The sequence below is a fragment of the Prosopis cineraria genome, unplaced genomic scaffold (assembly GCF_029017545.1).
Source record: "Prosopis cineraria cultivar Desert tree isolate PC_DT_omini unplaced genomic scaffold, ASM2901754v1 PC13, whole genome shotgun sequence".
Taxonomy (NCBI): domain Eukaryota; kingdom Viridiplantae; phylum Streptophyta; class Magnoliopsida; order Fabales; family Fabaceae; genus Prosopis; species Prosopis cineraria.
In genome coordinates this window covers 9,148,497-9,174,657 of record NW_026555344.1, presented here as the reverse complement: position 1 = coordinate 9,174,657, position 26,161 = coordinate 9,148,497, and the positions used below count along the sequence as shown (strand labels likewise).

Genomic DNA, 26,161 nt, shown 5'->3' with positions numbered 1-26,161 from the left:
TATAAAGTTTTGGATGATGTTATAATTTTTACATTTGTACCATATAATATTGAGTTTTATCATGTTTATCATAAAAAGGATGGTTGATTTAGTTGTTTTTTTTTAATTCATTCCATTTTCATCATTTTTAGAAACTAAATGATCCAAAGAGGCATTGCAGAGTAAAACCAAGAAAACAAGTCAAACTTGTCAAGTCAAATCACTTAAGCTGAAAAATTAGGTAAGATCAGGCTTGCAATTTAAGAGTTAAAAAGGACATTCAAGTTTGAAAGGGTCCAATCTAATGCTTAAAAATAGAAAGTCCCGTCCTTTTAGACCTTAATATTTTTAAAAAAATTAAATAAAAATACAAATTAATTAAATTATATTAACAATGAAGGATGATGAAGGCATGAAAAACTTAATATTTTTATCACTGAAAAAGTTCCACACAAAAAAAGGATCAAATTATTTTACTGTTGAGGATGATGATAATGGTAATCTTGATGATGTATCTAATGTTGTTGCAAATGTTTAACTTTTATTATGTTATTTGCACAATTAAAGAGTTGTTATTGAATTGTTGTGGCTATAAATTGAGCTTGTCTAAAGTTATTTATTTTTTTGGATTTTATCTATCAAATAATTTTTTTAAATTATAAACGTGATTAAAGTATTAAAACTTTTAAAAAATTTAAAAAAAAAAAAACATGTTAGGGCTGCAGGCCATGTGAGCTAAGGAGTCATGGTCAGGCTTTGAAAAAACTTGACCCTGGACTCTATTTAATACAAGATATTAAATTTATGAGATTAAAATTAGGATTGGGATTGAGAATAGAAATAAGTTTTAAAATCATGATATAGGATTAAAAAAATGAGACTTAAGTTTAACTACAACAGCTAAAATACAATATTGCCCTCATCTTCTCCATCATTATCCTTACCGGCGGGCATCATCATCATCTCTCTCTCTCTCTCCCCCTCCCTCCCTCTCCCTCTCCCGCTATAACCTTCACAGTTGAAGCATATTTTCATTTGCAGAAGGCAAAAAAAAAAATCGAATAAGAACAACAAACACAGATCTGGGATTGAAGATGGCGTCAATGCTAAATCAGAATTAGAAAATCAATCTCATGAACCCTTGATTTGGAACCCGACTTCATGAACCCAGAATCAGATGAGGAACGATGATGAACCCAGAAGAACGACGGATGGCAAGGAGCAGCTCAACCCCTGCCATCTCCGCTCCTGTTCGCACTCGTGTTGATGTCGTAGGTGGAGGGTGGCTCCATCTCTGTCTCCCCTTGCTCCTGTTCTGTCCCTGTCATGCGACGGCGATGACGGCTATCCCTGTTATCACCGGAGTCATCTTCAATGGAGGAGTGTGCGAGGTCAAAGATGATGGAGGAGATCCCGTGTGTGATGATGGTGGAGTAATCGTGGTTTTAGGAAGGAGATAAGTCTGATTGGGCAACTTTTTTATGAGGGTATTTCAGTCATAAAAATTTCAATTCGAGGATTGAAATCACAATAGTAAGTGGAGGTGGTACTAGATATTTTTATTAAAATGGAATTGGGTTGGAAAATAAATTTATCATTATCACCTACCAAATATAAAAACTTGGTATTCTTCAATTTCAAACCCACTCTCACTTAGCTAGTCTTGCCTTCCAAATGAGCCCTAAAGTATTTCTAGGCTTTTTAAGGGCTTGCCATAATTCATAGCTTTATAAATGTAGAGAATATAATACTGCAATATAGAACGCCATTGAAAACTTACATTTTCAAAATACATTTTTATATCTGGAAAAACTCTAATGATGATAATTTTAGGTCCCATTTGATAGCTTGAAATCATGGAGAAATAAATGAAATTGGACATGAAATCTGTTAACATGTGTGTTTAGTATGCAATAATTATGATTCTTTAGAATCTGGATTTAAGAAAATTTGGTAAAATCTAATTCCATTACATGCATCATGGAATCCGATTTCATGGTTCCCTTTCTCCAGTTTGCCCCTTCTCCCTCCTCCAATATAATTTTTTTTAATTTTAAAAAAGACACTTTAGTCTTTTCTTATTTTAAGTACTTATATTTTATTAAAATTATATCAGGATTTCATCATCATACCAAACACACTTTTAAATCCAATTATATTCCAATTTTAATTCTAATTCCGATTCTGATTCCGATTCCAATTCTATTAAAAACTCTTTCATCATACCAAACATGGCCTTAGTGTTCGTCCTACTTATTCTTTCCTTGCAGGTACTAGACAGTCTGGTAACCCAATTTGGAGCAAATTTTGGAAGCGGACGAGTCCTAAGAAGATCAAAGTGTTGCTGTGACTTCTATCCAAAAACAGGATACACACTGTTGAACTTCGTGCTAGGTGTGGCTTAAGAACATCAGACCTTTGTCCTTTGAAATGCAGAGGAAAGTAGATGCTCTTCATCTATTGAGAGACTGCCCCTATGCATAGGAGATAGGGCTGTGCATGGGCAGGGTTGAGTAGGGCAGTCCATTAACTCGATGCCCTGCCCTAAATGTCTTCAGGCAAAAAAACTATGCCCAAAGCCCAACCCTACTCGAAAGATGCCGACTTTGGAGAGGTCGGGCGGGCAGGGTCGGGCAGGGATCGGGCACCTCGGGCAGGGTCTCCAACCTTGCCCTACCGAAATAAAAAATCAGAACCATCCATACAAATCTGAAATACACTGTAGCAAATTAATTATTTCCATCAATAAATCACTTCAAGCTCTTATTTTAAAAGTAATAGATTGTTAAATATCACTAGCAAAAATATTATGGTGTCATCAAAAAACTTAATGGCAAAGCAAATATGGAAGGAATTTTTCATGCAAGTCACAAGTGCTGTTCAATTCTAAATTCTAAGGAATATAAAAATATTTAACCTAAGGTTTACAAACTTGATCATCAAGGCATCTAAAAAAAAAGAACTACCATTTATGTCCCCATCAAGTTAACAAATTACATCCTATATTATTTTTTTTATAAAAAAATATATTATATCTCGAGCCGGGCAGGGTCAATTGGTTGGATACCCAAGCCCTAAACCCTGCCCAACTCGAAAATCGGGCTCAGCCCGACCATGCCCAAACAGTATTGGGCAATTTTTTAGGGCTCGGGTTGGGCATATTCTGCTCGGGTCGGATCGGGCATCTCGAGCTTATGGGCATCCTGCACAAGCCTAATAGGAGAGATGGACTTGCTTTGTCAACCCGAACCTCCAGGATACTTTCAAAAATTTGAACAGCAAGGAGTGGCTCAAATGGAATTTAAGTAATGAGATTGGTAGAGATATTATGAAACAAGTTCCCTAGGATGTATTATTTAGATATATCTGTTGGTAAATCTAGTGCTCTAAATGCAAATAGGCTTTTTCAAACGAGGAGGCAGAGAGTACTAGTCAAGGACTCGCAACGCTTTATGAAGTCAAAGGTGACCTCCATATCTTGGGACGTCCTCCATGGTGCAAGGACAATCCAACCGCCTTTATGAGGTTTGGATGAGACCAACTTGCAACTAAGTGAGACTTGATGTTGATGTATCTCATAAGGATGGAGTTGGTAAGTGTGGAGATGTAATAAGAAATCATAATACTGATTGGATGTGTGGCTTTAATGCAAATATAGGCAACTATCCTCCTCCTATTTTTGAAGTGATTAATATCATTCATGGTCTTCAGTTATGTTAGAAAAGGAATCTTTATAATGTACAAGTCTATACGGATTGTGCTGAAATAATCAATTTGATTAGTAAAAGTGATATTACTCATCACCCGTTTAAAGAAGTTATCAACCAACTAGAACTTTTTTTTTTATATTATTATTATTAAGATAGGTTCATTTGAATTTCGTGTAGAGAAGTTAACACTTGTGCTCATCTATCAGCCACCAAGGTTTAGAATAATTTTGTTTGTTATATTACCTTTCATCAACCTCTCTCTTATGGTATTGAAGTGGTAGATGATAAAAGAAAGATGTCTGGCAAAAATGATTAGCTTGTAATCATTGTTTATTATTATGGATCTATTTTCATTCAAAAAAAAATACATTTTTATGTATTAAAAAGAGTACTGTTTATTTTTCTTTTTTCCTTATCCAGACCTGATGGAGAGCATTAATCATGTCCTCAAATAATGTCCTTTTGCAGCAGATATATGGAAAAAAGTTCTTCCCTTTGATATGTATGCTGACTTCTATAGGAGGGACTTTACCGCTTAGCTGTTTGACACAATTTGAGAACACCACATTGGAATTTCCTAAAAAATTGAAATTAGTATTTTAAGCTGAAAATTATAAGAACTTCGCAACAAGCGCATCTTCACAAAGCATATTATTGATGAATTTTCCTTCCTAGTACAAATTAGAGCTATAGTTGATCATACTCACAGGTTTTTTTTTCTTTCATTTTTAAAACTCTAATGTAATTGCTTTTTACTCTCCTCATACAGACTGCATAGTTTAATTTAATGAACTTCCTTTCCACACACACACACACACACATATATAAGGAGTACTGTTTCACCTAAAATGCTGCATTTCACAAGAGGGGAAAAAAAACTAGAAAGCTGCATTTTGAACCACTGCATGTAGCGATGTGATCCAAACAAATATATGACTAGCGTGCATTTCAACCATGGCATTTGAGATGTTTGAGAACTTCATCTTTGATGAAAAGGAATTATAAACGACACTGATTCATACATAGTTACTTATTCAAGGAAGTAAATACCACATCGCTTGGACGCTATAGAGAGTACAGTACCTGAATGTAGATTCAGTTTCCAGAATGACAGTGATCATCAAACTACATTGTAAATGTTCCATTTTTCACTTGACTAGCATTGTCTTGCCCCACCTAAAGCACTATTATAAAAATGACAATATACAACGTCATTTATTTAACGGTTCAAAAGAAACTTGTTTTATATACATAGGCAAGAATATGAAATTCAAATATTGAACGATTCTTAATAAAACTATTAAATATTGCATCACAATACTCAGTTGTTGTATCATATAACTGTTGAGTATTATTTTATTTTTTTATTTTTTTATTTTTTAAAATTCCACCAATATTCAACAGTTATTTACAACGAGTTTAGATACTCAACAGTTTTTTTCATGACCACCATTGAATATCTTTTAAATTATTGTTTATTATCCATTTTTATTATTGTTTATTCAGCAGTTATTTCTTAACAATTGTTGAACATCTTTTAAATTATTTTAAATTTTTCTTGAATCATTTACTTGAAGTAACGCAAAACTTTTCATTTTCTCTTTAAAAACTCAAATACTTTCATCGAATTCCTTCCCCAAGCTTTAAGATTGCATTTCCAGCCAAACCCACCTTTTCTCCATTGTTGAAACATCATTTTTGGGTTGCCATTGTCAATTTCTCCTTGCACTGCCATGAATTTGTTCGTTCGTAGGTCTCGTGGCACCTTCATCTCTTCATCTTCATCTTCCTCTTCCTCTTCCTAGCTTCATCCTCCTCTTCCATTCCATTCATGAATTTCTCTTGTCCTAGCCATTCTCACTATGGGTTGCTCTAAGCACAATTTTTTTTTTAAAAAAAATTCATATATAAAATAATCTAAGATGTTTATTTGTGCTTTCAAAGTACTTTAGCCAGTTATTTTCATATGTGTTTTTCTTTATTTTTATTTTTTTTACACACTACACATTACAGATCAAATTTTCCACGAAGATTATAACATATTTCAAGTATGTCAAAGTTGTACCAAGGACATAGTTGCCGCTACTGCTCGCGAATTCAATGGTATTATCAATTTATATAAAAATTACTTAATTTATATTACTTTTTTTGACTAGATCGAACTGAAAAGGAAAAGAATAGCTTTGGAATTGGAAGAGGAGAAGAAAGCTCAAGTTGAATGGGAAAAAAAGAGTAAAGGAGCAAGAAAAAAAAATAAATAAAAGCTTTTCCCCCATCTACTACTAGGCTAAGAGAAAGAGTGAAGCTGAATGTGTCAAGGGTATTTCCTTGATGACATAAAAGGTTTTTCCTCATCCACTAGATTGCTAATTGTAGTATTTCTGTGTGCATCTTTCAAACACATCTTGCTTTTCTAAGAAAAACATTTTAGTGATTTTGCTAGGAAAAGCATTTTATTATTATTAAATTTTGAATTCGTTACATATTCATGTATATGTATGATAATTGTTAGCTAGAATTTGTTTCTAGGTGCTAGAATATAATTATGTAATTTACAACATAGGGTTTGCTAGAAATGAAGCCCCTCTATTTTAAAATACTTGGTCATAATATTCAATGGTTACAAGGAAAAACTGTTGAATATTTTTTCATTGAACAAATATAAAACAGTTGTGCCATACAACCATTTTATATTGCAAACTATTCAGCAGTTCTAAAGTTAGAACCGTTGAATATTGCCAATTCTCTGAAACAAATATTCAACAGTTTTTTGTAAAAAAATTATTGAATAAAATAAGAATACTTTAACAGTTAAAAACCGTTAAAAAAAGTTCCAAAAATATTCAGCGTCAAATTACTCAACAGTTCAAAACTATTAAATGCGAGTTAAAATAACTATTTTATATTCCTTTTTTAATAGTAGAGAAAGGAACCTGGAATTATCCGGTATAGGAAAATTCTTAGCTTCTTAGCATTAAGAAAAAGCGTTGATGACAATCATAGTCTACCAGAAGAGATCTTCAAGCCGAACTCAGTACGCAAATACTGTCATGTCTACGCCTGATTTATACTGCAGCAGGAACTTGGGATTCAACTGACTTAATTATCTCTTCACCTATCTGTTTGCATCCTACTAGTATCTGCATGAACAGACAAAGCAAGCATTACACAATTGCAATCAAGTTAATTTAGCAGAAAGATAAGAATTACAAGAACAGCTAGAGAAGCTAAAAGTTGTCAGGGACATTACGGACAAAGTGTAAAGTGTGATGAAATATAGCAGGCATTTGGCTTCAAGGTCTATTTAAGTGCAATGAAAAGACTTCTTGACATTGAGATGCCAAGAGACTGAGAGGCATGCCTACCATTCCAGCAGAATATATGTCAGCAGTTCGAAATCCCCTATTCAAGGTGTCCAAAACTGCATTTTCTATTCTCTCAGCAGCCTTATCTTCTCCAAGACCATACTTCAAAAGCATGGCTGCACTAAGAACAGTAGCAAATGGATTTGCTTTGTCCTGTATAAAGATGATAATTATGTCTCTGTAATGGGAGTTGCCTGAAGATAAATAACCAAACCATAGAAAGTGTAAAAAACTAACCTGTCCAGCAATGTCAGGAGCAGAACCATGTATAGGTTCGAAAAGCCCAGGTCCCTAAACCAATTAAAACCCAATATGGTCAGGTGAAAAAGATAGTCCTTTACTTGAAACATGCTCATGATCTAAAGATGATAACGATTGTTTTTTCATACCGAATCTCCAAGACTTGCAGAAGGAAGCATTCCGATGCTTCCAGTGATCATTGCAGCCTCATCTGATAATATATCCCCAAATATGTTGTTTGTTACAATTGTGTCAAACTGCAAAGTTCAGTATCAAACATTGTAATGCTTGCAACTTTTTCATTCAAAGAATTTTCCTCCTGTGAGTTACATTTAATAGAGCGCCAATTGAAATGAAACACAGATTATGCTAATACATTCCATAAGCAGACCTGCTTGGGATAGCGAACTAGTTGCATTGCAGCATTGTCAACATACATGTGTGAGAGCTCAACACCCGGATAATATTGTGCCATCGCCAAAATTCTTCTCCTCCAGAACATTGATGCCTGAAAAATATAGAGACAGATCAAGCTAATGCCTATATAACATCTGTCGGAAGAGCACATAATTTATCGCATACCACATGTATCTTTTCCTCATTACTGTTCAATAGTAGCCAAATTATAGGCAAGTTTCAATTATTTTTAAGTCATGTAAAATTTTGAAGATAATATAAATTCCAACTTTTTAGTTTTATTTAAAAATTCCATTACTTGATTCATGCTGCCAATTATTTCGCATATTGCCCACCCCAATCTCAAATGCTGCCAATAATATTCCTGAGGCATTAGCAAAACATTGACGAATATGTTTATCAAGAACCGCCAAGGTTGTGTCTTCATTAAATTGGCGACACTGACTCACCAAGTTTATTATTAAGAGAAGGTAGACTTACAAAAAGAATCCTATCAATGGCACTTCCACGTATGATTTCAGACAAGTCACGGACTTAAAACTATATCAAGTCAAACGTAATTATGCTTACATACTTGTCACCACACATGGACACTACATCTCAAGTCCAAGAGATTATTAGGTTGCTAAAAAGACTTCAGAAACATAAATTTACAGCCATCATCATACATACTTGTAAATACATATCGACATTGGTAAAGGGTTAATAAAGAATTATAATCAGGAAAAAAAAAAACAGATTGACTATATTGGCATTGTAGCTAAGTCATTGTCTTTAAGGAGAAGCTAATCTCTGAAGATTTTTAGGCAACCCTAACTCAATGACAACACAACTGAGACATATATTATTGACAGCATAATAAAAGAAAATGTACATAAGCACAACAAAAAATTAATATATCATACAATCTCACAACCACAGACTAGCCATAAACTTAGCGTGATGATTCAAAATAGTATTATAGCCAAATCCCAATTCATGAGTAGCAATCATAACTGGGGATCCAAAACTAAGTACCTCCAACACATTGGCTTTGTCAACAGAGCAAAGCTTCCCATGCCGTTTCCGAGCAATCTCAAATGCAAAGCGTGCTATGCGATCAATCTGGTGCAAGAATTAACATATGTCAAGAACATACAAACACAGTTTTAGGGATTATGTTGACACTTTCTATAAGGACAAGAGAGTAACAACAGATCTCAGGAAGAAAAATAAAGTTATTTTTGGAGGGAAAATAGAAATGTGAATCCACAGTTTATATATTCCCATATACTTCCTCTTAGAAAATGCTGATTGTCCAAAAGTAACTAGAAATTCTTCCAAGGGACAGAAGAAAAACACATCGCATGCATACGCTCATCCACATGCATTCACATCACATGACGGAAACTGCACTGCTACTTCCATCTTTAAGCAGAATTTAAGGATTGTTAATGTACTATAAAAACTAGCCCAGGACTCTTTAATTTGGAGTCAACGTAGATTTTAATTCAAACACCAATTTCAATTCTTCGAATGAATTCTATTTCACAAGCAAATTCTTCCTCCAAGGTAAACAGTCTTTATGAAACCTGTCATGTGCATATCTTTTCAAGCAATTTGAGCCATATCATCTTTTAATCATGCTAACTCTTCTCCATGGTGATCCCTTATTTTAATCTTTTTAACCTTTACAATCTGCCCACTGTTGTTTGCACACGTCAACAGCATGTATATGGTTCTGGCCCATTCTATACAGTTCTTGGGTTCAGCTTGCAATTCTTCTAAACTTTCTTTTCATATATAGCTAAACAGATTTAAGGCCCGTTTATTTGAGATTAAAAATATGTGATTTTTAGGTAGTTTAGAGATTTTATAAAAAGAGATTTACTTTGTAAAGATTTTATAAAAAGCAGACATCATTTTATGTTTGGTTATAATAACAAAAAAGTGATTATTAGTTAGCTATTTTTAAATTTTATGATATCTTCTTTTATTTTTGTTTTATAAAAATAATTTATTATTATATTGTTTTAAAATTTTATGATATCTTCACATATCCCAACACTTTAAAACACTCTTTTTCATCTACTACATTAGATTATTTTAAGAAGCTACTTAGAAATCTTCTTCTTCTTTTTTTATTCTGATTATTTTCAAAAGTTTAAACCAACATAATAATAACTCACAAAATATATTTTTTTTAAAAAATAAGTCATTTTTTCATGAAATAAACTAAAACAAATGGGCCCTTACCTTTTTAAGGGGAAAAAAGAAAGCACAGACCATGTTAATTTTCATGTGTCATGAAAACACATTTTGAATGCTAGAGATCAACATAGAATCCAAATATTTTGGAGAAACTGGAATTTTGATAAAAGGATAAACCAACACAACATCTTTCATCAGATTAAATTATGTTGCCACAAATTACTTCAAGAGCTTTCAAATTCAGATTAGTCATGGGTTATAAAATTCTAGAAGAAAATCAACAGGAAGACAAGATAAAAGAAATTGTTAAAATAATTTTTCAGAGGAGATGTTAAGTAGCAATAGCATGAAGAAATGATAACATCATGATATCAAAGATGTTTTATCTAGAGGACTAACTTGGACTAGTGAGATACCTCATGTGCAGCATAAATCTCAGTATTGAAGCCAGTCTCTTCACCACTTTCATTAGTACCAATGCCCCTGGGTTTTCCAAAGTAAATACCTAATACAACAAAGCAGCAACAAACTTAGTTACATATGACTTACTATAGTATTTTAAAATTATAAAAATGGAAAAGAATGAAGAATAGATAATTAAATTTAAAAGTTGTCAAAATAGTTGAAAATTAACATTTAAAAGATCATAAAAGAAAATCAAATGCACCATATAGAGTTAAACTCAAAGACCGACAGACCTCCAGTGAGTTCCCTTACAACCATGAGGTCAACCCCTTCAACAGTTTCTCTCTTCAAAGTTGAGGCATCCATTAACTACAGGACAATTAACAAACATTAATAGAATGCTAAAGCCAACTTGAAAACTAATACAAAATGGTAGATACTAGGTAGGGAATATCATTCGTATCTGATTATAATATCAAACATGAAGTCATGCCCTTTGTTATTATAATATAGGATGGTCTAATTTTGATAACTGTGGCACAGAATAAAGCTAAGATTTCACCAGATACTATACTTAAACTCAGCCACAACATAGTCCAACCTGGATTTTAAAGAATATTAACTGAAATAATTGCATACAGACAGGAAGTTTTTGTTACATGGACCTTCTAATGTTCTTAATAAGTATAATCCTCTTTATGTGATGTGCGTGTATTTGATAGCAAAGATAGAAGCTAGACTTGACTTCTGTTTACATGTCTGCTTATATGCTACTAGGCATGAGATGAATGGGAAATTAAAAATCCCCGTGTTTCAAATTTCATAAGCCACCATTAGAATGTCAAATTTTCTTCTTTTAGCATATAGGATATTATATTTTCCATATATCTTATACCTAAATAATAAATAAATGACTTTCCAAGTATTAAGGGGATTATCTTTTACCTGTGGGAATACAATAGCTGGTCTCAAATTGGCAAATACTTTAAGTCCTTGTCGAAGCTGAAGCAACCCAGTTTCTGGCTTTAGACGCTTCTCATAGTTATCCCATTTATACCTTAAGTAATTAAATGAAAGGACACATAATGTATGATGAGAGAAGAATTTGAGGATAAAAGTTATCTAGCGTCAAATTCCAAACACAAGAATGCGAAAGGACAGCTACCCTCCAATTGCACCAAGCAGAATGGCGTCAGATTGCTTTGCTACAGACAATGTCTCATCTGGTAATGGAACTCCTGTCTCATCCAATGCAGCTCCACCAAGAGGCATCTCACGGAAATTAAATTTGATCCCTAATTTAAGAAAGGAACAGGATAGTACATGAGATAAGAGCTTAAAGTAGATACAGAAGGATTCTACTCAGTAATGCTTGGTATGCAGAAATTACAAACTTGCATATTCCCATTATCTAACCCAATTTCATCTTATAATGCATCAACTTACAGTATGAATTCTACTTAAGACAAAGCAAGAAAGTATCCAGTCCACTGTGCATAGCAAAATAATCCAGAGAGAAACAGATAGCCTTTGCACAAAACCCAGTCCAAAACAATTCAAAAAGCTATCAATACAACCAATGGAAGATCATCAAATCCCAAATACAAGAATTACAGGGAGACTAAATTGCGTAACACAAATCAAAGAAAATAAAACGAGGAGAATAAACAAGACAAAAGGCAGTGATTTTCAACGAAAGCAAGCCACCCCATTAAGGTTCAGACGGACCTTCAAGAGATCCAGCGACATCGAGAACGTTCTTGGCAACCATGGTGACTTCAGGGCCGATGCCATCACCAGGAAGTAAAGTGATAGAGTAACTGCGTTTGGAAGGAGGGGAGGCGGCGGAACACCTGACAAGGCCAGGCTTAAATGATTTACTGAAGGACAAGTGAAAGTCTCGAGGAAATGGTCTGAAAGCTTTCAAGTTAAACTGAAGAGAAGCCGCCATTTTTGCGATCGGGAAGAAATTTTGGCCAGAGGCTACAGGGGGGAGGGAGGGGGAGAGAGAGAGAGAGAGAGCATATAGGCTGAATTTTGAAGCTTTTTTTTTTTTTTTTGGTGACTAAATGGCCGTGGAAACACCATGCTTCACGACAAATTGTATCATGTTAGTGCACACAAAATTTCTGCAATTAAGTGATGGATTGTCAAAAATATGAACATTATGATTGTGAATAAAAGCTTCATGAGTCAATACATTTGTTAATTTTTTTATAGACATAAGTAGGGGTAATTATTCAATCTTTTATAATAAAATTTTTAATTTTATTGATAAATGTAGTTAAAGGGTAATCTATGGGGACTCATGCCACAATTTTGATGCTTTTAACCTAGCGCCTGTGATGGTTAAAAAAATTAAAAAACGCATAAAGTGCCCGTGGTCAATTTTATTTTATATGAATATATATATATATATAATATATATAGCTACTAGCTACCGCGTGAAATGCCAGGTTAAAACATATTCCCTTCATTTTTATATATATAAAAAAATTACATTATACAATTTAAAAAATAATTAATTATAATAATTATATTTAAAAATAAAACAAAAATAGACTAAAATGACTTGTGTTATTTAACATAATCATACATAATTATTTCTTATTAATATAAATTATGAAGGGTAATTTAAAAAATATGTAATAAATACTTATTGAAATGGTTAATTTTACTTAAAAAAATACAAGTCAAAAGCAGTAGTTTCTTTGTCAACAAAAACAGATGGAGTACTACACTTATATTAAATTACATTCAATTTCAGTATTTTGAAACATGAACTAGACTGGACAATTTGCCCATTACTTATTGATCAAACTGGCCTAATCCAATCAATTAGATCAATTTAGCATTTGAATTAGGTTGACTCCACCAGTTCTAATAGAATCGGATTTGACTTGAAAATCAGAGCAGGTTAACCCGATTTAAATCCTAAAAAAAAATTAAGCTAAGTTGTTCAAATTTGCAATTTCTCTTCTCTAATATTTAATTCTTTTCTTTAATCTTTGCTCTCTCTTCCACGGCCTATACTTAATCTTTGACGTCTCCTTCAGCCTCTATCTCTAGCTCTAGTAATCTAACTTTTGACATTAGGATTGAAAGTTTGTGATTCATAACATAACGATGTGCCTCCAGCTCCAGCATTTGGCTTAGAGATTGCAAGTTTGTGCAAACATGCCTTTGCCCCCAAGTCCAACAGTCCAAGCACCTAGCCTTTGCCATTGAAATCCCAAACATCATCAACAAATTAATATTTATTTATATATTTGTGTACGTAAATATTATTTTTTTTAACTTTTATGTTATCAATTCGACTGTCGGTCTAATTGGTTGAATCATGAAAACCATAACTTGTTGCTCTTTTTAATTTAACGTCTAGCAAGTTTCAAAACATTATTTAATTTAAAAAAAATTAACCAAAACAATAAAAAGCCTACATAAAAAAAATCATGAAAAAGCCTTCCTACATTATAAACAGAGCAAAATCACAGTCAAGGATTCCTAAAGAAACATACCCACAGTTGAGGACCAATGAATTCTAATTTACCATTACAATTCTTGAGGTCCTAACTGTAATTAATTGTGATTATGAAAATAAGTAATTGCCTTGGTGTTTAAAGCCATTTCTATTGATAGAACTAAATGTACTCATAAGGTGAACAAGTCACTATTTACAAAATCATAACACTCCATTTCATTTTAACCAAAAAAAAATTTTCATAGTAACAAGTTCAAAATAGAGTCTTTTTCATTGACAGAATCAAGTGTATTCATGTGACGAATAACTCATTATTTGCAAAATAACAACACTTTGTTCATTTTAACCAAAAAAAAAATCTCATGGTGACAAATCCAGAATAAAGTCATTTTCATTGACAAAAACGACTCTCTTCGTGTGGCAAACAAGTCACTATTTGTAAGATAACAACACTCCATTATATTTTGACAAACAATAATTTTTATATTAATCAAGTGTATGAATCTCGTGAAAGTCACCATTTGCCAAATAACATTTTAACAAGAAATAATTCCCTTGTGTTTTATCTAGAATACGATTAAAGGCAATTACTTATTTTCACAATCACAATTAATTACAATTAGGACGCAGGAGATTGCAATGTTAAATGAGAATTTATTAGTCTTCAATTGTGAGTATGTTTTTCCAAGGATCCTTGGTTATGATTTTCCCTATAAACAAAGCCTACATTAAAAAAAAAAGATCACAACAGTGGATCATGAATAGATGAAAGAAATAAATATCCATTGCATCAATTTTAAAATAACAGTATAATTCATAAACTTGCACGTTGCTGGCCCAAAAAAAAAAAACAAAACAAAAACCTTGCATGTTGATAGCATTATTATCAACATGTGTGCAAATAATAGAACACCTCTTTATAAACAACATTAATATAAACAATACCAGTAGCTTTTGAACCATAATTATCATTGCCATGCAAAAAACAATTTCAAACTAACGATCCTTCTCACCTTTGAAAATGCAACATGCAATTGTTTATGTTTAAAAAATGGCTTTGATATATGTGTGCGTGTATTCCCACATGATGTAATGATCGTCATTGGCTTTTCTCAATGGTCATCGCAAAATGAAATAATTATTAGAAACTGTCTTCTCTTCGCATGAAAAGGTTACTCACTTTTAAAAAGATTCATGTTTATTCAATATATTAGTACATTATTATTTCACTTCGATTCATTCATTGTTATGGCTTCAATATAATGACAGTTTTACCAAACTAAGTTACATGCAATCTTGTTCTATTGCAAAGATTTAAAGCTTGATCAATATTTCTTAATAACATGATTAGTATTCCTACCTTCAAAATAAGTTTGTGCAGAGGTTAGCCATAGTTATTAATCGTATTCAAAAATTCAATTGCATATAAATTATTAAAGAAATCATTATTTAGTGTTGATTTGCGACCAGTATCATGGCCCAAATATTCAATTAATTCATTAGGCAACATAGCACACATATATAATCATTTAATTGATTAACACTTTTGACTGTTGGTGCGAGAATTGCACTATCAATAAAGTAATTTTATATTTGATAGATTATACATAAGATTTGGGCAGTTGAGGACACAATTGCACTAATTGAATCTCCATAATTAAGTATCAACAGTACAAGGAGATCTCAATATATGGTATTCCATCATGTGGCCATCCTAACTTACCATCACCTACATCAAAAAGCCATCTTAATTTTTTTTTCCTAATTTGTCACGATCACACTTTGATGAAGATGATGACAACTTATATTTTTTGTCAAATTAAAAATTGTACAGTGATTCCAAATATATAAATAACTAATGCAAACATTAACAATAGTAGTCCTTGTACCTTTATGAATTATTGGAAGGATTTGTCAAAAATCACCTCTCAGTAGAATGCATTTATTACCTAAAACTTGATTAGAATGCAAAATATATCCTTCAACATATGATCGAATACCTTAATGGAATAGTGTTGCATCATCAGTGTTTCATCTTGTATGATTAATTTTATGCTGAATGGGATTTCTTAATTGAGAATTTTGCTCAATACCATACAGATTTTTCAATAATCTGGATATAGATTGCAAACCTTGAATCCGCTATATATCCTAACTAAAGGCAATATTGTTATTTTGATGCTACTTGATGCAATGCTAAGAACAGTACTCCTCATGCTTGAAGTGTTGATTTCAACATATTCCATATATATGTTTTCCCAATCCTTCCATAGCTATGTACAAAGTAAAAACCACGATTTGCTAAAGTTGAAGAAGACATCACAGTATCAAAAATGTGTTTTTGTCCTGAATTTAAAGAATTAATTAAATTACTTGACTTTTCCAGCAATGCAACATGGTCATAAATTAGTTCTTGTAAAATGAGGTGGCATGTAACATTAGTTGTGGGACTTGTTGAAGGGAAAGGTAGTACTGAAGGAAAGTTAAATAGACTCATTCTTTCTCAATAATAACCCGGATTTTGTTCAGGGCAGCTTGCTCCTTATGGCCTTGAGATATAATTGAATAACATATTTTATAGACAAAGCTACTTATGGGAACTTACTTGAAAATAATAGATCAACTAATGGTACATACAACAAATCTTTTGAAAGTATTTTTAAAGTCTCCTTCCAAATAAACTTGAGACAATTAAGGCAAGAACACAATAGCATGCTTATAAACAACTTTAGTAAGAAATTCCCATATGCATAGACTGCTACTACTTTATAGCACAAATGTATTCCACATTGTCATTTAGCAACCCCACAGCAAAGCAGGAGACCCTAAATGTGGGATAGATAATACCACCAAAAGTTTGGTTGTTTTAATATGCTCACATGAGGTAGGCCCTTTCATCTACGTAAGAAGGATACGAAGGTAACAAAACATGAGTAATTCTACCCACTGCCAGTCCCTTTTTCCTCCATTTCCAGCTTTGGTTACTTTGCTGGTAAATATAATAATTCAGAAACTCAATATGTACTCTTTTCGTTCGAAAATATAAGGTATTTTTTAAAAATTAAATATTAAAAATATATATATATATATATATATAAGACATTTTTAATTTTTAAAATATAATTATTACCTCTTTTCTAAAAGTGTTTATATTGAATATATCACTTTATATTTTTTTTAAGGCATAAATAGGGAAAAATATAAAAAAAAATAGCATTAGTTTAAAAATAAATAATTATTTTATTAGAAGATAAGATTCGATTAAAAATGTCTTACATTTTTAATCGAGGGAGTAAGTGTTTTTGCAAACTTATCATCATCATTTATCTTCATCCACACAAGAAACATGGATTGACAAACTCTTCGCATTCGGAATGATCAACAACATCATCAATATTATGATAAATAACATACTTCTGGTTAGAAAGATGAAAAATAAGTCTTTCAATAGAAGGACACATATAATGTATATCAAATGCAAATACTCCCTCTATCCCTATATATAAAGTTTTTTTCTAAAAGCTTATTTTATCTCTAAATATAAAGGGGTGGCAATAAATTTTTTGAATAATTAAATAATTTTACCCTTATTTTAAAAAATGAAATAGATAATTAATTGTATGTTTTTTCTACCACTATTATGATATTAATTATGATATTATTAGGGGTAAAACTGAAAAATCATTGTGTTTTTATATAAGTTCAACTAAATAATAAATTTTTATTAGTATATAAAATTTAATTAAAAATACCTTATATATAAGACAGACGGATATATGTCATGCTATTTCACATGCAAAAATGCAGTTGAAATTAAAATATCGCTAGATTTCATCAATTGATTGGTCAAGACTTCCTAATAATATAATGATATTGGACTGTTGAATGGATGCATGAGAATGCAAAAGTTTTTTTTTTTTTTTTCTTTTTGAAACTCAACAGTGTATATCTCTGAAACAAAATAAAACAAATGTATATTATTTTTCATTTAATTAGCAGCTCAATAATATAATGATTAATGAAACTTTTAGTCTCTTAAATTTACTTTAGTTATTAATTTAGTTCCTTAAATTTAATTTTTATCAATTTAATAGTTTACATTTTATTAAATTATCATATGAGTCCTTTCAATTTTGAAATGCAAATTGATTCTTAAAATAATTTAACATTTAAGATACATTAAAGACTTGTCATGTGGATATAGCAAAATAAGAATAAATTAACCATCAAATTAATTTAATTTTTATCAATATAATCACCTACACCATGTTTTATTATCTTATTTTTAAAAATTTCAAAGTCTATTTTTTCCTATATAAATAATTATATTTTTTTATTAATTTACATGATTGTCATCAATATTTTATTATTCATGTTAGTAAATTTTAATAATATAATCTCGTTTTTAAATAATAATTACAAACCAAATCAATAAATTAAATGAAGTAAATTTAAAAGATGAACTTGATAAAAATTAAATTTAAATTGAGACAAATTTAAAAGACAAAAAGTCACATCATTCCTAAGGAAAATCATATTTGACCATCCACATTTAGAAGACGTTTGCAAATGATCAGCATCACTGGAGAACATTTTAGAAACATCAGCATCTTCTAAAATGTGGCATCTAGATGCTGGTTAATTAAAAGATGATTGAGTTGGCCATGAATAATTCTGAAATTTATATAACATTCTCTTCATAACTGAAATCTTCAAGTTGGCTTCAATATTTCGACGCCATGTGTACATGTAAGAACATTCTCACTTCTCTTCATAACTGAAGGAGGAAAAGCCATAAGAACTCGGTTACAACGTGAAGCTAAGAGACTCATACTGTTTTAGTAGCTGACAAAATACATACATACATACATACATATAGCACGAAGCCCATGCACAAGCCGATACTGTGAATAGTAAAATGAAAGTGGAGCCATGTTGAGCCACTTTCGTAATGTGGCTTGAGTAATTTTGATATATACGATACATTGATTAATCATATAGTTTTGACTTCTTTTAATTCAATTTTTATATTTTAACTTGAAGCAACCCATCTTTTAATTGACTTAGTTATAATATAATCTTTAAATTTTGACTTAATTATAGTTCAGTCTTCATGACGTTAATTATTTAAAATGTTAGTTCATATATATATATATATATATATAATTTAAAAATAAAATTATAAGAACTAAAGTGATTTTTAAAAACTTAAGGATTAATATTTTAAATAACTACTAAAATTATAGGAACTAAATTATATTAGATTAAAGTTTAAGGATTAAATTTTAACAGAGTTAAAATATAAAAATTGAATTAGATTGAGTTAAAATTTAAATATTAAATTACAATCGACTCAATTAATTACACAGGCCAAATGATTAAGAGGAAAATTATTTGGCAGAACAGAAGGGACAAAAAGAGTGAGAGCCTTGAAGACCACTTACATATTCTTATAACTCGTTTGCATGTTTCAAGAAACTGCTATGGATTTTCTGGCTTCTACTCATTTATTCCTTTTCTAATTTTCCAAATAAGTTTGACCAATCTTATTTGATTCGGATTTTCTGCTGAAAAAGAAAACGTAACACACCCTGAGCAAATTCATGTTTCTTTGGTTAGGAAACAGATTAGAAAAAAAACTTTGAAAAATACTCTTTTTGTTTTAAATTATAAAATAACTTTTAAAAGTATTTTATTATTTTAAAATATAAAATAATTTAACAAAAATAATATTTTATTGATAATGCTCTTCTAATACAATGTTAGAGGTATTTTATTATTTCAAAATATAAAATAATCTAAGAAAAATAATATTTCATTAGTAATACGTTTTTAATATTATCTTTTAGGTGAAGAAAGAATTAAAATAATTACAACGTAAAATTAAGTATATAGATTTAAAATTAAATTAAATAAAGAATAGTTTTAGAAGTTTATATTTTTTAAAAAAAGTTTGTAAAGTCTTATTATTGAATTTGTTATATGTATACTCTTATCTTACATTATCTTATAATTCAATATGGAATGGGTAAATATTTTTTTATTTTTAAAAATTTTGTCTTTTAGGATTCACTCCATTTTCAACCAAGCATGAGACTCTGTCCTCCTCCCTGCAGCTGGCGGATTCTATTTCGGAAATACTGACCGGGTCGGGTTATAATGCGTCACTGGGTCTGGATCTTGGACTTTGTTCCGCTTGCGCGTGCCATGCATTATTGTTCTGATTCTACCGACCGGGTCGGAACCGCGCCGTCATACGACTCAAACCCTCGTAAGGGGTTTTAGCAGTTTGGAGGCCTTCAATGGCCTTGCTTAGCTCGTGTCGCCTTCGATTCACCCCTCCCGTTTGCTTCATCCAAACCCTTTTCTATTCCTCCAAACAATTTCCCCACCAAGTCCAAACAGTTGAACCAAATTCCTGCAACATTGATCCCGCCACAGTTCGTGAAACTCTTTTGACCTTCCGCAATGACTGGAAACGCGCATTCGACTTTTTCAATTGGGTCGAAAGAGAATACATTTGCAGCTCCCCACCGATACATATAATCACATGATCGACATACTTGGTAAGTTCTTCGAGTTTCAACTTTCATGGGATTTGATTCAACGGATGCGGCAAAGTCCAAGTTCTTTTCCCGACCATACGACATTCCGAATCATGTTTAAACGTTATGTTTCGGCCCGTCTAGTTAATGAAGCGATAGAGACGTATGAAAAGCTTCACCAATTTAATTTAAAGGATGAAACGTCGTACAGCAATCTTATTGATGCACTGTGTGAGTACAAACATGTGGATGAAGCCCAAGAGTTGATTTTTGGAAAGAACAAGAGTGGAAATGTGGATGTCAAAGTAAAATACTATAACATTGTTCTTCGTGGGTGGTTTAAATTGGGATGGTGGAGCAAGTGTAGGGAGTTTTGGGAAGAGATGGATAGAAAGGGAGTTCAAAAAGATGTACATTCATATGCAACATATATGGATATAATGTGCAAAAGTGGAAAGCCTTGGAAGGCTGTGAAATTATTCAAGCAGATGAAGAGTAAACGGATGAAATTGGATGTGGTTGTCTATAATATTGCTATTCGTGCCATAGGTCTTTCACAGGGGGTTGATTTTTCAATTAGGCTCTTTCGTGAAATGAAAGATTTAGGGTTTGAGCCTTCTCTTGTAACCTATAACACCATCATTAAGCTTTTATGTGATAACTTCAGATATAAGCAAGCACTTGAGATGCTTGATACCATGCGTAAGAATGGATGTCAGCCAAATGCAATTTCATATCATTTATTTTTCGCTTGCATGGAAAAGCCTAGGGATATACTCACATTGTTTCATAAAATGATTGGAAGTGGAGTTCGGCCAAGTATGGACACCTATGTGATGCTTATGAGGAAGTTTGGGAGGTGGGGATTTCTTCGACCAGTTTTTTTAGTGTGGGAGAAAATGGAAGAACTTGGATCCAGTCCAGATGCATCTGCTTACAATGCTTTGATAGATGCTCTTGTGGAAAAGGGATTATTAGACTTGGCTAGGAAATATGATGAAGAGATGTTGACAAAAGGACTTTCATCTAGGCCAAGGAAAGAATTGGGGACAACACTGGAGGTGACAGGAGAATCCCCTGGCGGATAGTTGTGATTTTTAATCCAATTATTTGCATGTGCAATGGTTGTATAGATAGACAGGCACAAGTCTCTCTTTTTCTCAAGTGGTATCATGGGGAAAAAGCAAGCAAGCTTAAGGAGACGCAAGATCCTAACATGCTAGAATTTGAAAATACATATCATAGATGGAAGATGACTTCAAAGGAAGGTGAGAAATGTTCGCAAACCCATGGAAGAAAAAAAATCAGCAAATCAGTAACAAGTTTGTTCTCCATTGACTGTTGACCCTATATTGGGTGGATTCATAACTCGACGCTCCTAATTTGCTTTGCTGATGCTGGTTCCTGACATGCCTGAATGTGATTGGTTGATTTTCAATCTCTACAAGGCATATGTACAGAAAAAAGCCTGATCCGCTGAGATAATCAGCCTGCTATTTATTTCCTCCAAAGTTAGTACTGAAATGCAGTGGAGACTCAGTTGAAGAATTATGTGAGCTTCAGGTGCCTGTGCTTGACTTTGACCATAAATCTCTGTACATAGTGGCTTGCCACTACCACTACTGAGGTTTCCACTTGTGAGGCTTCTATTGTCATGATGTTCTTGTTCATTCTGTGGTCAAGCTGTAGAAACTATGCTATATATAAATTTGTTTAGTCGAGTTGACTAAATTCAACCAATTTCTGTACTTATTGGTCTTTGAGTATGGTTTCAACATTTTCCTGGACATGCATCAGAGACTTGAGAATTATTTCATTATGTTTGTTTGATTGTGGCTTCCGCTTTTGGCTTCCGCTTTAGCCACAATCAAACTTATTTTTGAGGAGCCACTTCCTTTGCCATAATGGCTATCCAGATTGTTAAGAAGTTTCTTTCTTTTCTTTTTTTAAGCGGATTTCATAGAACATGGCAATCATCAATATATCTTTAAAGTCTATTCCCCCTTAGCCATGAAGAGTAGTGGCTTCATTTTGGCTCCTGTCAGATTTCACTATTGATATGAACATTGCCAGCTCTATGAGCAGTGCCGGCTCCATCCTGGAGTGCATGAGAGCTCCTTCCCTCTTCTAAATTGTGTTTATGGAACGAAAAACATTTTTGGCATCTTTACATGATCACAATATATAATTGTTTTCATACTTTTTTAAATGATCAAATACATGGGCAATGTTAATGCAATAATCTCTTTTTTATTTCATTTTGGTCAAGTAATTTTTGCCTACCAAGTTTGAATGATTTTCTTAGCAACTTCATTTTGCTTTTCTTAAATCTTAATAAACAAAATGCTCATAGGGAATGACATACAGGGAGTTGAGAATCTTAAAGAAGTGAATTTTTGAATCTAGAAGTTATAAATAGTTTAGATGTGGCTTTTAATAAGACCTCTTTAAAATTTACATGAAGTGTTTAAGGGAGATCTCTCTCATCTAAATATGAATTGTCTGTCTTATCTCAAGAGAATTTATCTTAGAGGCTATGTAGCAGAGATTTCAATTGGGTAATAGATAACTTTAAAAGCATTACATTGATGGACAGAATGAGAATGTGTTTCGTGCGCGCGCAAAGCATTAGGAATTTTTACTTTTTCACCATCCAGAAATTAGATATTTTTTAGTTCATTCTTTTTCTTTACATCTAAGAAAGTTTCTACGAACTATTTTGCTTTATTTTTATAAAATATATTTTCATGATTTATTTAGGCATAACAATGGAAGCATTTCTTTTTCTTTTTTCCTCGTACATCTGACAAAATATTTTTGAACTTTTTTGTTTTCTTGTCGAACATATCTTCATGTTTCGTTTAGATCATGCATGGCAGTATTTCTTTCTCTTCATTGATAAACTATAGTTAGTTTTTAATCTTCCTTGTATCGCTCAGGCAAGTAAAATCTAGTTTTCATTAAAAACCAAAGTATTTTTATTAATAGCACATACCAGCAAATCTATTGCCAAATTAGAGTCCCCCTTTGGGTTTGTACCTAATCAACTAATAGCACATACCAGCAACAAAGTCACCAATACATGGTCACATCCCACATCACATTCACATCATAGTTACTATCATCTAAAATTTTAAAAATAAAATAAAATAAAATTTTATCCTTTTAATCTGCTGCAAGGATATGGTCTGCAACCTTTCTTACTCTTGAAAGTAGGTTGAGTAGTGATCTACCACACGTATGGCTGGATCATCAGTATAAAGATTATTGCATAAGGTTTTAATAGGCACTCCATAATTTTTGTTTCAATTTATTTTCATGACTGATATGACTCAGATGGAGACTGTTTCATCAAACATACCAAAAAGATGTAATCATGTCACAGTGGAGGCAGTAGAGAGTGATCTTCAATTAGCAAAGTTACGTTAATTTTTAATATATGCCAGTCGGGCCACTTGAAGGAAACGAAAGAATAATTCAAAGAAACCAAGCTGAACTTTTTCTTTGCTCTTATTGCAGGGTAGGTTTGGGTTTAGCCAATGAAAAAAAATATTGCTACTAATCATTCTTCTGTTAGTATTTCTAATGTAACAGACTGTAAAGTCCATTTTATATTATATATCACACAAAAAGAACGTTTAACGTATGCCATAACCATGTGAAACTTTACAAATTTTCACTTTAAGATAACTTCAGAGAATGTTATTACTAAACCTTTCTGGTGATAAATTACTTTCATGTTTTTTTAAAGCTCTACTAACGCTCTCACTGGCCCTATGCCCCAATTAAAGCTTCCATCTTCTTAACTCCCTCTTCATTAAATATATCATCAAAACTTCTATTTCCTGCAATAAGTTCATCCTACAGTAAACTCATATAACATGTCTTCTCTAAGATACACAATTTCACATGACTCTAAATCCAACTCTGATGAGCTTAGATGGGTCATTCAAATCCGTAGAACCCTTGAAGAAGAACTTGAGGATGATGGCGAGCTACCTGTATCCATCTTCAATGTTCCCAAGCTCCTCATGGTTAGTGATCCAGATTCCTACGTCCCTCAGCAAGTTGCAATTGGCCCTTATCATTACTGGCGTCCAGAACTTTATGAAATGGAAAGGTACAAGCTTGCTGCTGCAAAAAGGTTCCAGAAACAACTACAAAACCTGAGGTTAGAAAAGTTCGTACAACAACTGACAAAGTTGGAGCAGAGGATTCGTGCTTGCTACCACAAGTTCTTAGATTTCAATGGCGAAACATTGGCGTGGATGATGGCAGTTGATGCCTCATTCTTGCTCGAGTTCCTTCAGGTTTATGCCATCGAAGAAGGATCAAAAGTACCTGGGGTTTCCTCAAGGTTTATGTCTCATTTGGTAGATTATGCAGGGAAGAAATCGGCTCATAATGCAATTTTGAGGGACATAGTAATGCTTGAGAATCAACTTCCCTTGTTTGTTTTGAGAGAGATGTTGGAGTTCAAGTTCACATCTTTAGAAGATGCAGATGACTTACTGTTTTTAATGGTTATAGGATTGTTCAAAGAGCTTTCTCCTTTCCAACTGATGGATGATCATCCGAACGTCCAAGTCTCAGAATGTGCTCACTTGCTGGATTTCTTTTATGACATGATTGTGCCCAAATTGGAACAACAATCTGATATAGTTGAAGTTGACGAGGCTCATCAACTTGAAGAAGAGCAAGAAGAGAATGAAAAATCAACCTCAAATCCAAACTATGTTAAGAGATTCCTAAGTGAGCTCTGGAAGTTGCTTTCAAAAATAAACAAAGGGCCAGTACGTCTGATTAAGAAGGTACTACTATCTAGACCTGTGAGATTCATCATTAAGTTGCCTTGGACAATCATCTCCAACCTTCCTGGACTTAAAATTCTTAAAGTGCCTGTAGAATCCTTCTTCTTTTCCTTGCTAGATAAAGAAGAAGAAGAAGAAGAAAAACCAGAAAATGGGGATTCAAGCTCCAATAGTCTTATTAATAGACCACCATTGGTAGAGGAAATTGCTATTCCATCAGTTTCAGAACTCTTTGATTCAGGGGTTCGTTTCTTACCCACAAATAAAGGCATATCAAGCATTGCTTTTGACACAAAAACACGCACATTTCACCTTCCCACCATTAATCTAGACGTCAATACTGAAGTTTTGTTGAGAAATTTAGTTGCATATGAAGTATCAGCAGCTTCAGGCCAGTTGGTTTTGACAAGATACACTGAACTGATGAATGGGATTATAGATTCTGAGGAGGATGTGAAGATACTGAGAGAAAAAGGGATTGTTCAGAACCATTTGAAGAGTGATGAAGAAGTGGCTAACATGTGGAACGGGATGAACAGGTCTCTAAGATTGACTAAGGTGACATTCTTGGACGAGGCCATTGAAGATGTGAACAAGTACTATAATGGAAGAATAAAGGTGAAAGCTTGGAAATTAATGAAGCTTTATGTGTTCAGTTCATGGCAGTGCTTGACATTCCTGGCTGCCATCTTGCTCTTGCTCTTGATGACCTTGCAAGCCTTCTGCTCTGTTTATACTTGCAGTCGCATATTTCAGGTGGATGCTACTGATGAATGATTGATTCATTTCAAATTAACTGAAATTTGTGTTCTCTCTCTCGCTCTCTCTAACTCTTGGTAATGTACCTGTGCTGTGGCTTCTGAAAGAGAAGCGCGTTTTGATCTGTGAATTTTAAATCTCCACGATTGAGTTGTTGAGATTTTCAGTTGATTGTCGTGTACTTAACTTTTCTCTTTTCTGGCAAGATGTTGTACTCACGTAATTGCCCTTGATTGATTGAAAATTGGAAAAAAAAAAA

The 26,161-nt window shown here is 32.7% G+C and overlaps 3 protein-coding genes across 3 annotated transcripts; 2 read left to right on the top strand and 1 right to left on the bottom strand.

Annotated features, from left to right (window-relative positions):
• Positions 1-6,483: 6,483 nt before the first annotated feature.
• On the bottom strand, positions 6,484-12,318 carry LOC129290129 (3-isopropylmalate dehydrogenase 2, chloroplastic-like). The gene is made up of 11 exons (XM_054926838.1): positions 12,035-12,318; positions 11,472-11,601; positions 11,252-11,363; positions 10,600-10,675; positions 10,318-10,406; positions 8,729-8,815; positions 7,686-7,802; positions 7,444-7,551; positions 7,292-7,345; positions 7,055-7,207; positions 6,484-6,829 (listed from the first exon to the last, which is right to left on the bottom strand). The coding sequence occupies exons 1-11, from the start codon at positions 12,255-12,257 to the stop codon at positions 6,755-6,757; spliced, it is 1,224 nt and encodes a 407-aa protein (XP_054782813.1). The 5' UTR covers positions 12,258-12,318; the 3' UTR covers positions 6,484-6,754.
• Positions 12,319-20,023: 7,705 nt separating this feature from the next.
• On the top strand, positions 20,024-22,314 carry LOC129291334 (pentatricopeptide repeat-containing protein At1g80550, mitochondrial). The gene is given in 2 exon segments (XM_054928624.1): positions 20,024-20,300; positions 20,303-22,314. Coding segments are annotated over 2 exon segments (1,329 nt in total). The 5' UTR covers positions 20,024-20,089; the 3' UTR covers positions 21,421-22,314.
• Positions 22,315-24,161: 1,847 nt separating this feature from the next.
• LOC129289865 (putative UPF0481 protein At3g02645) lies at positions 24,162-25,943 on the top strand. The gene is made up of 2 exons (XM_054926627.1): positions 24,162-24,678; positions 24,724-25,943. Exons 1-2 carry the CDS (start codon positions 24,214-24,216, stop codon positions 25,918-25,920), a joined length of 1,662 nt encoding a protein of 553 aa, XP_054782602.1. The 5' UTR covers positions 24,162-24,213; the 3' UTR covers positions 25,921-25,943.
• Positions 25,944-26,161: the final 218 nt, after the last annotated feature.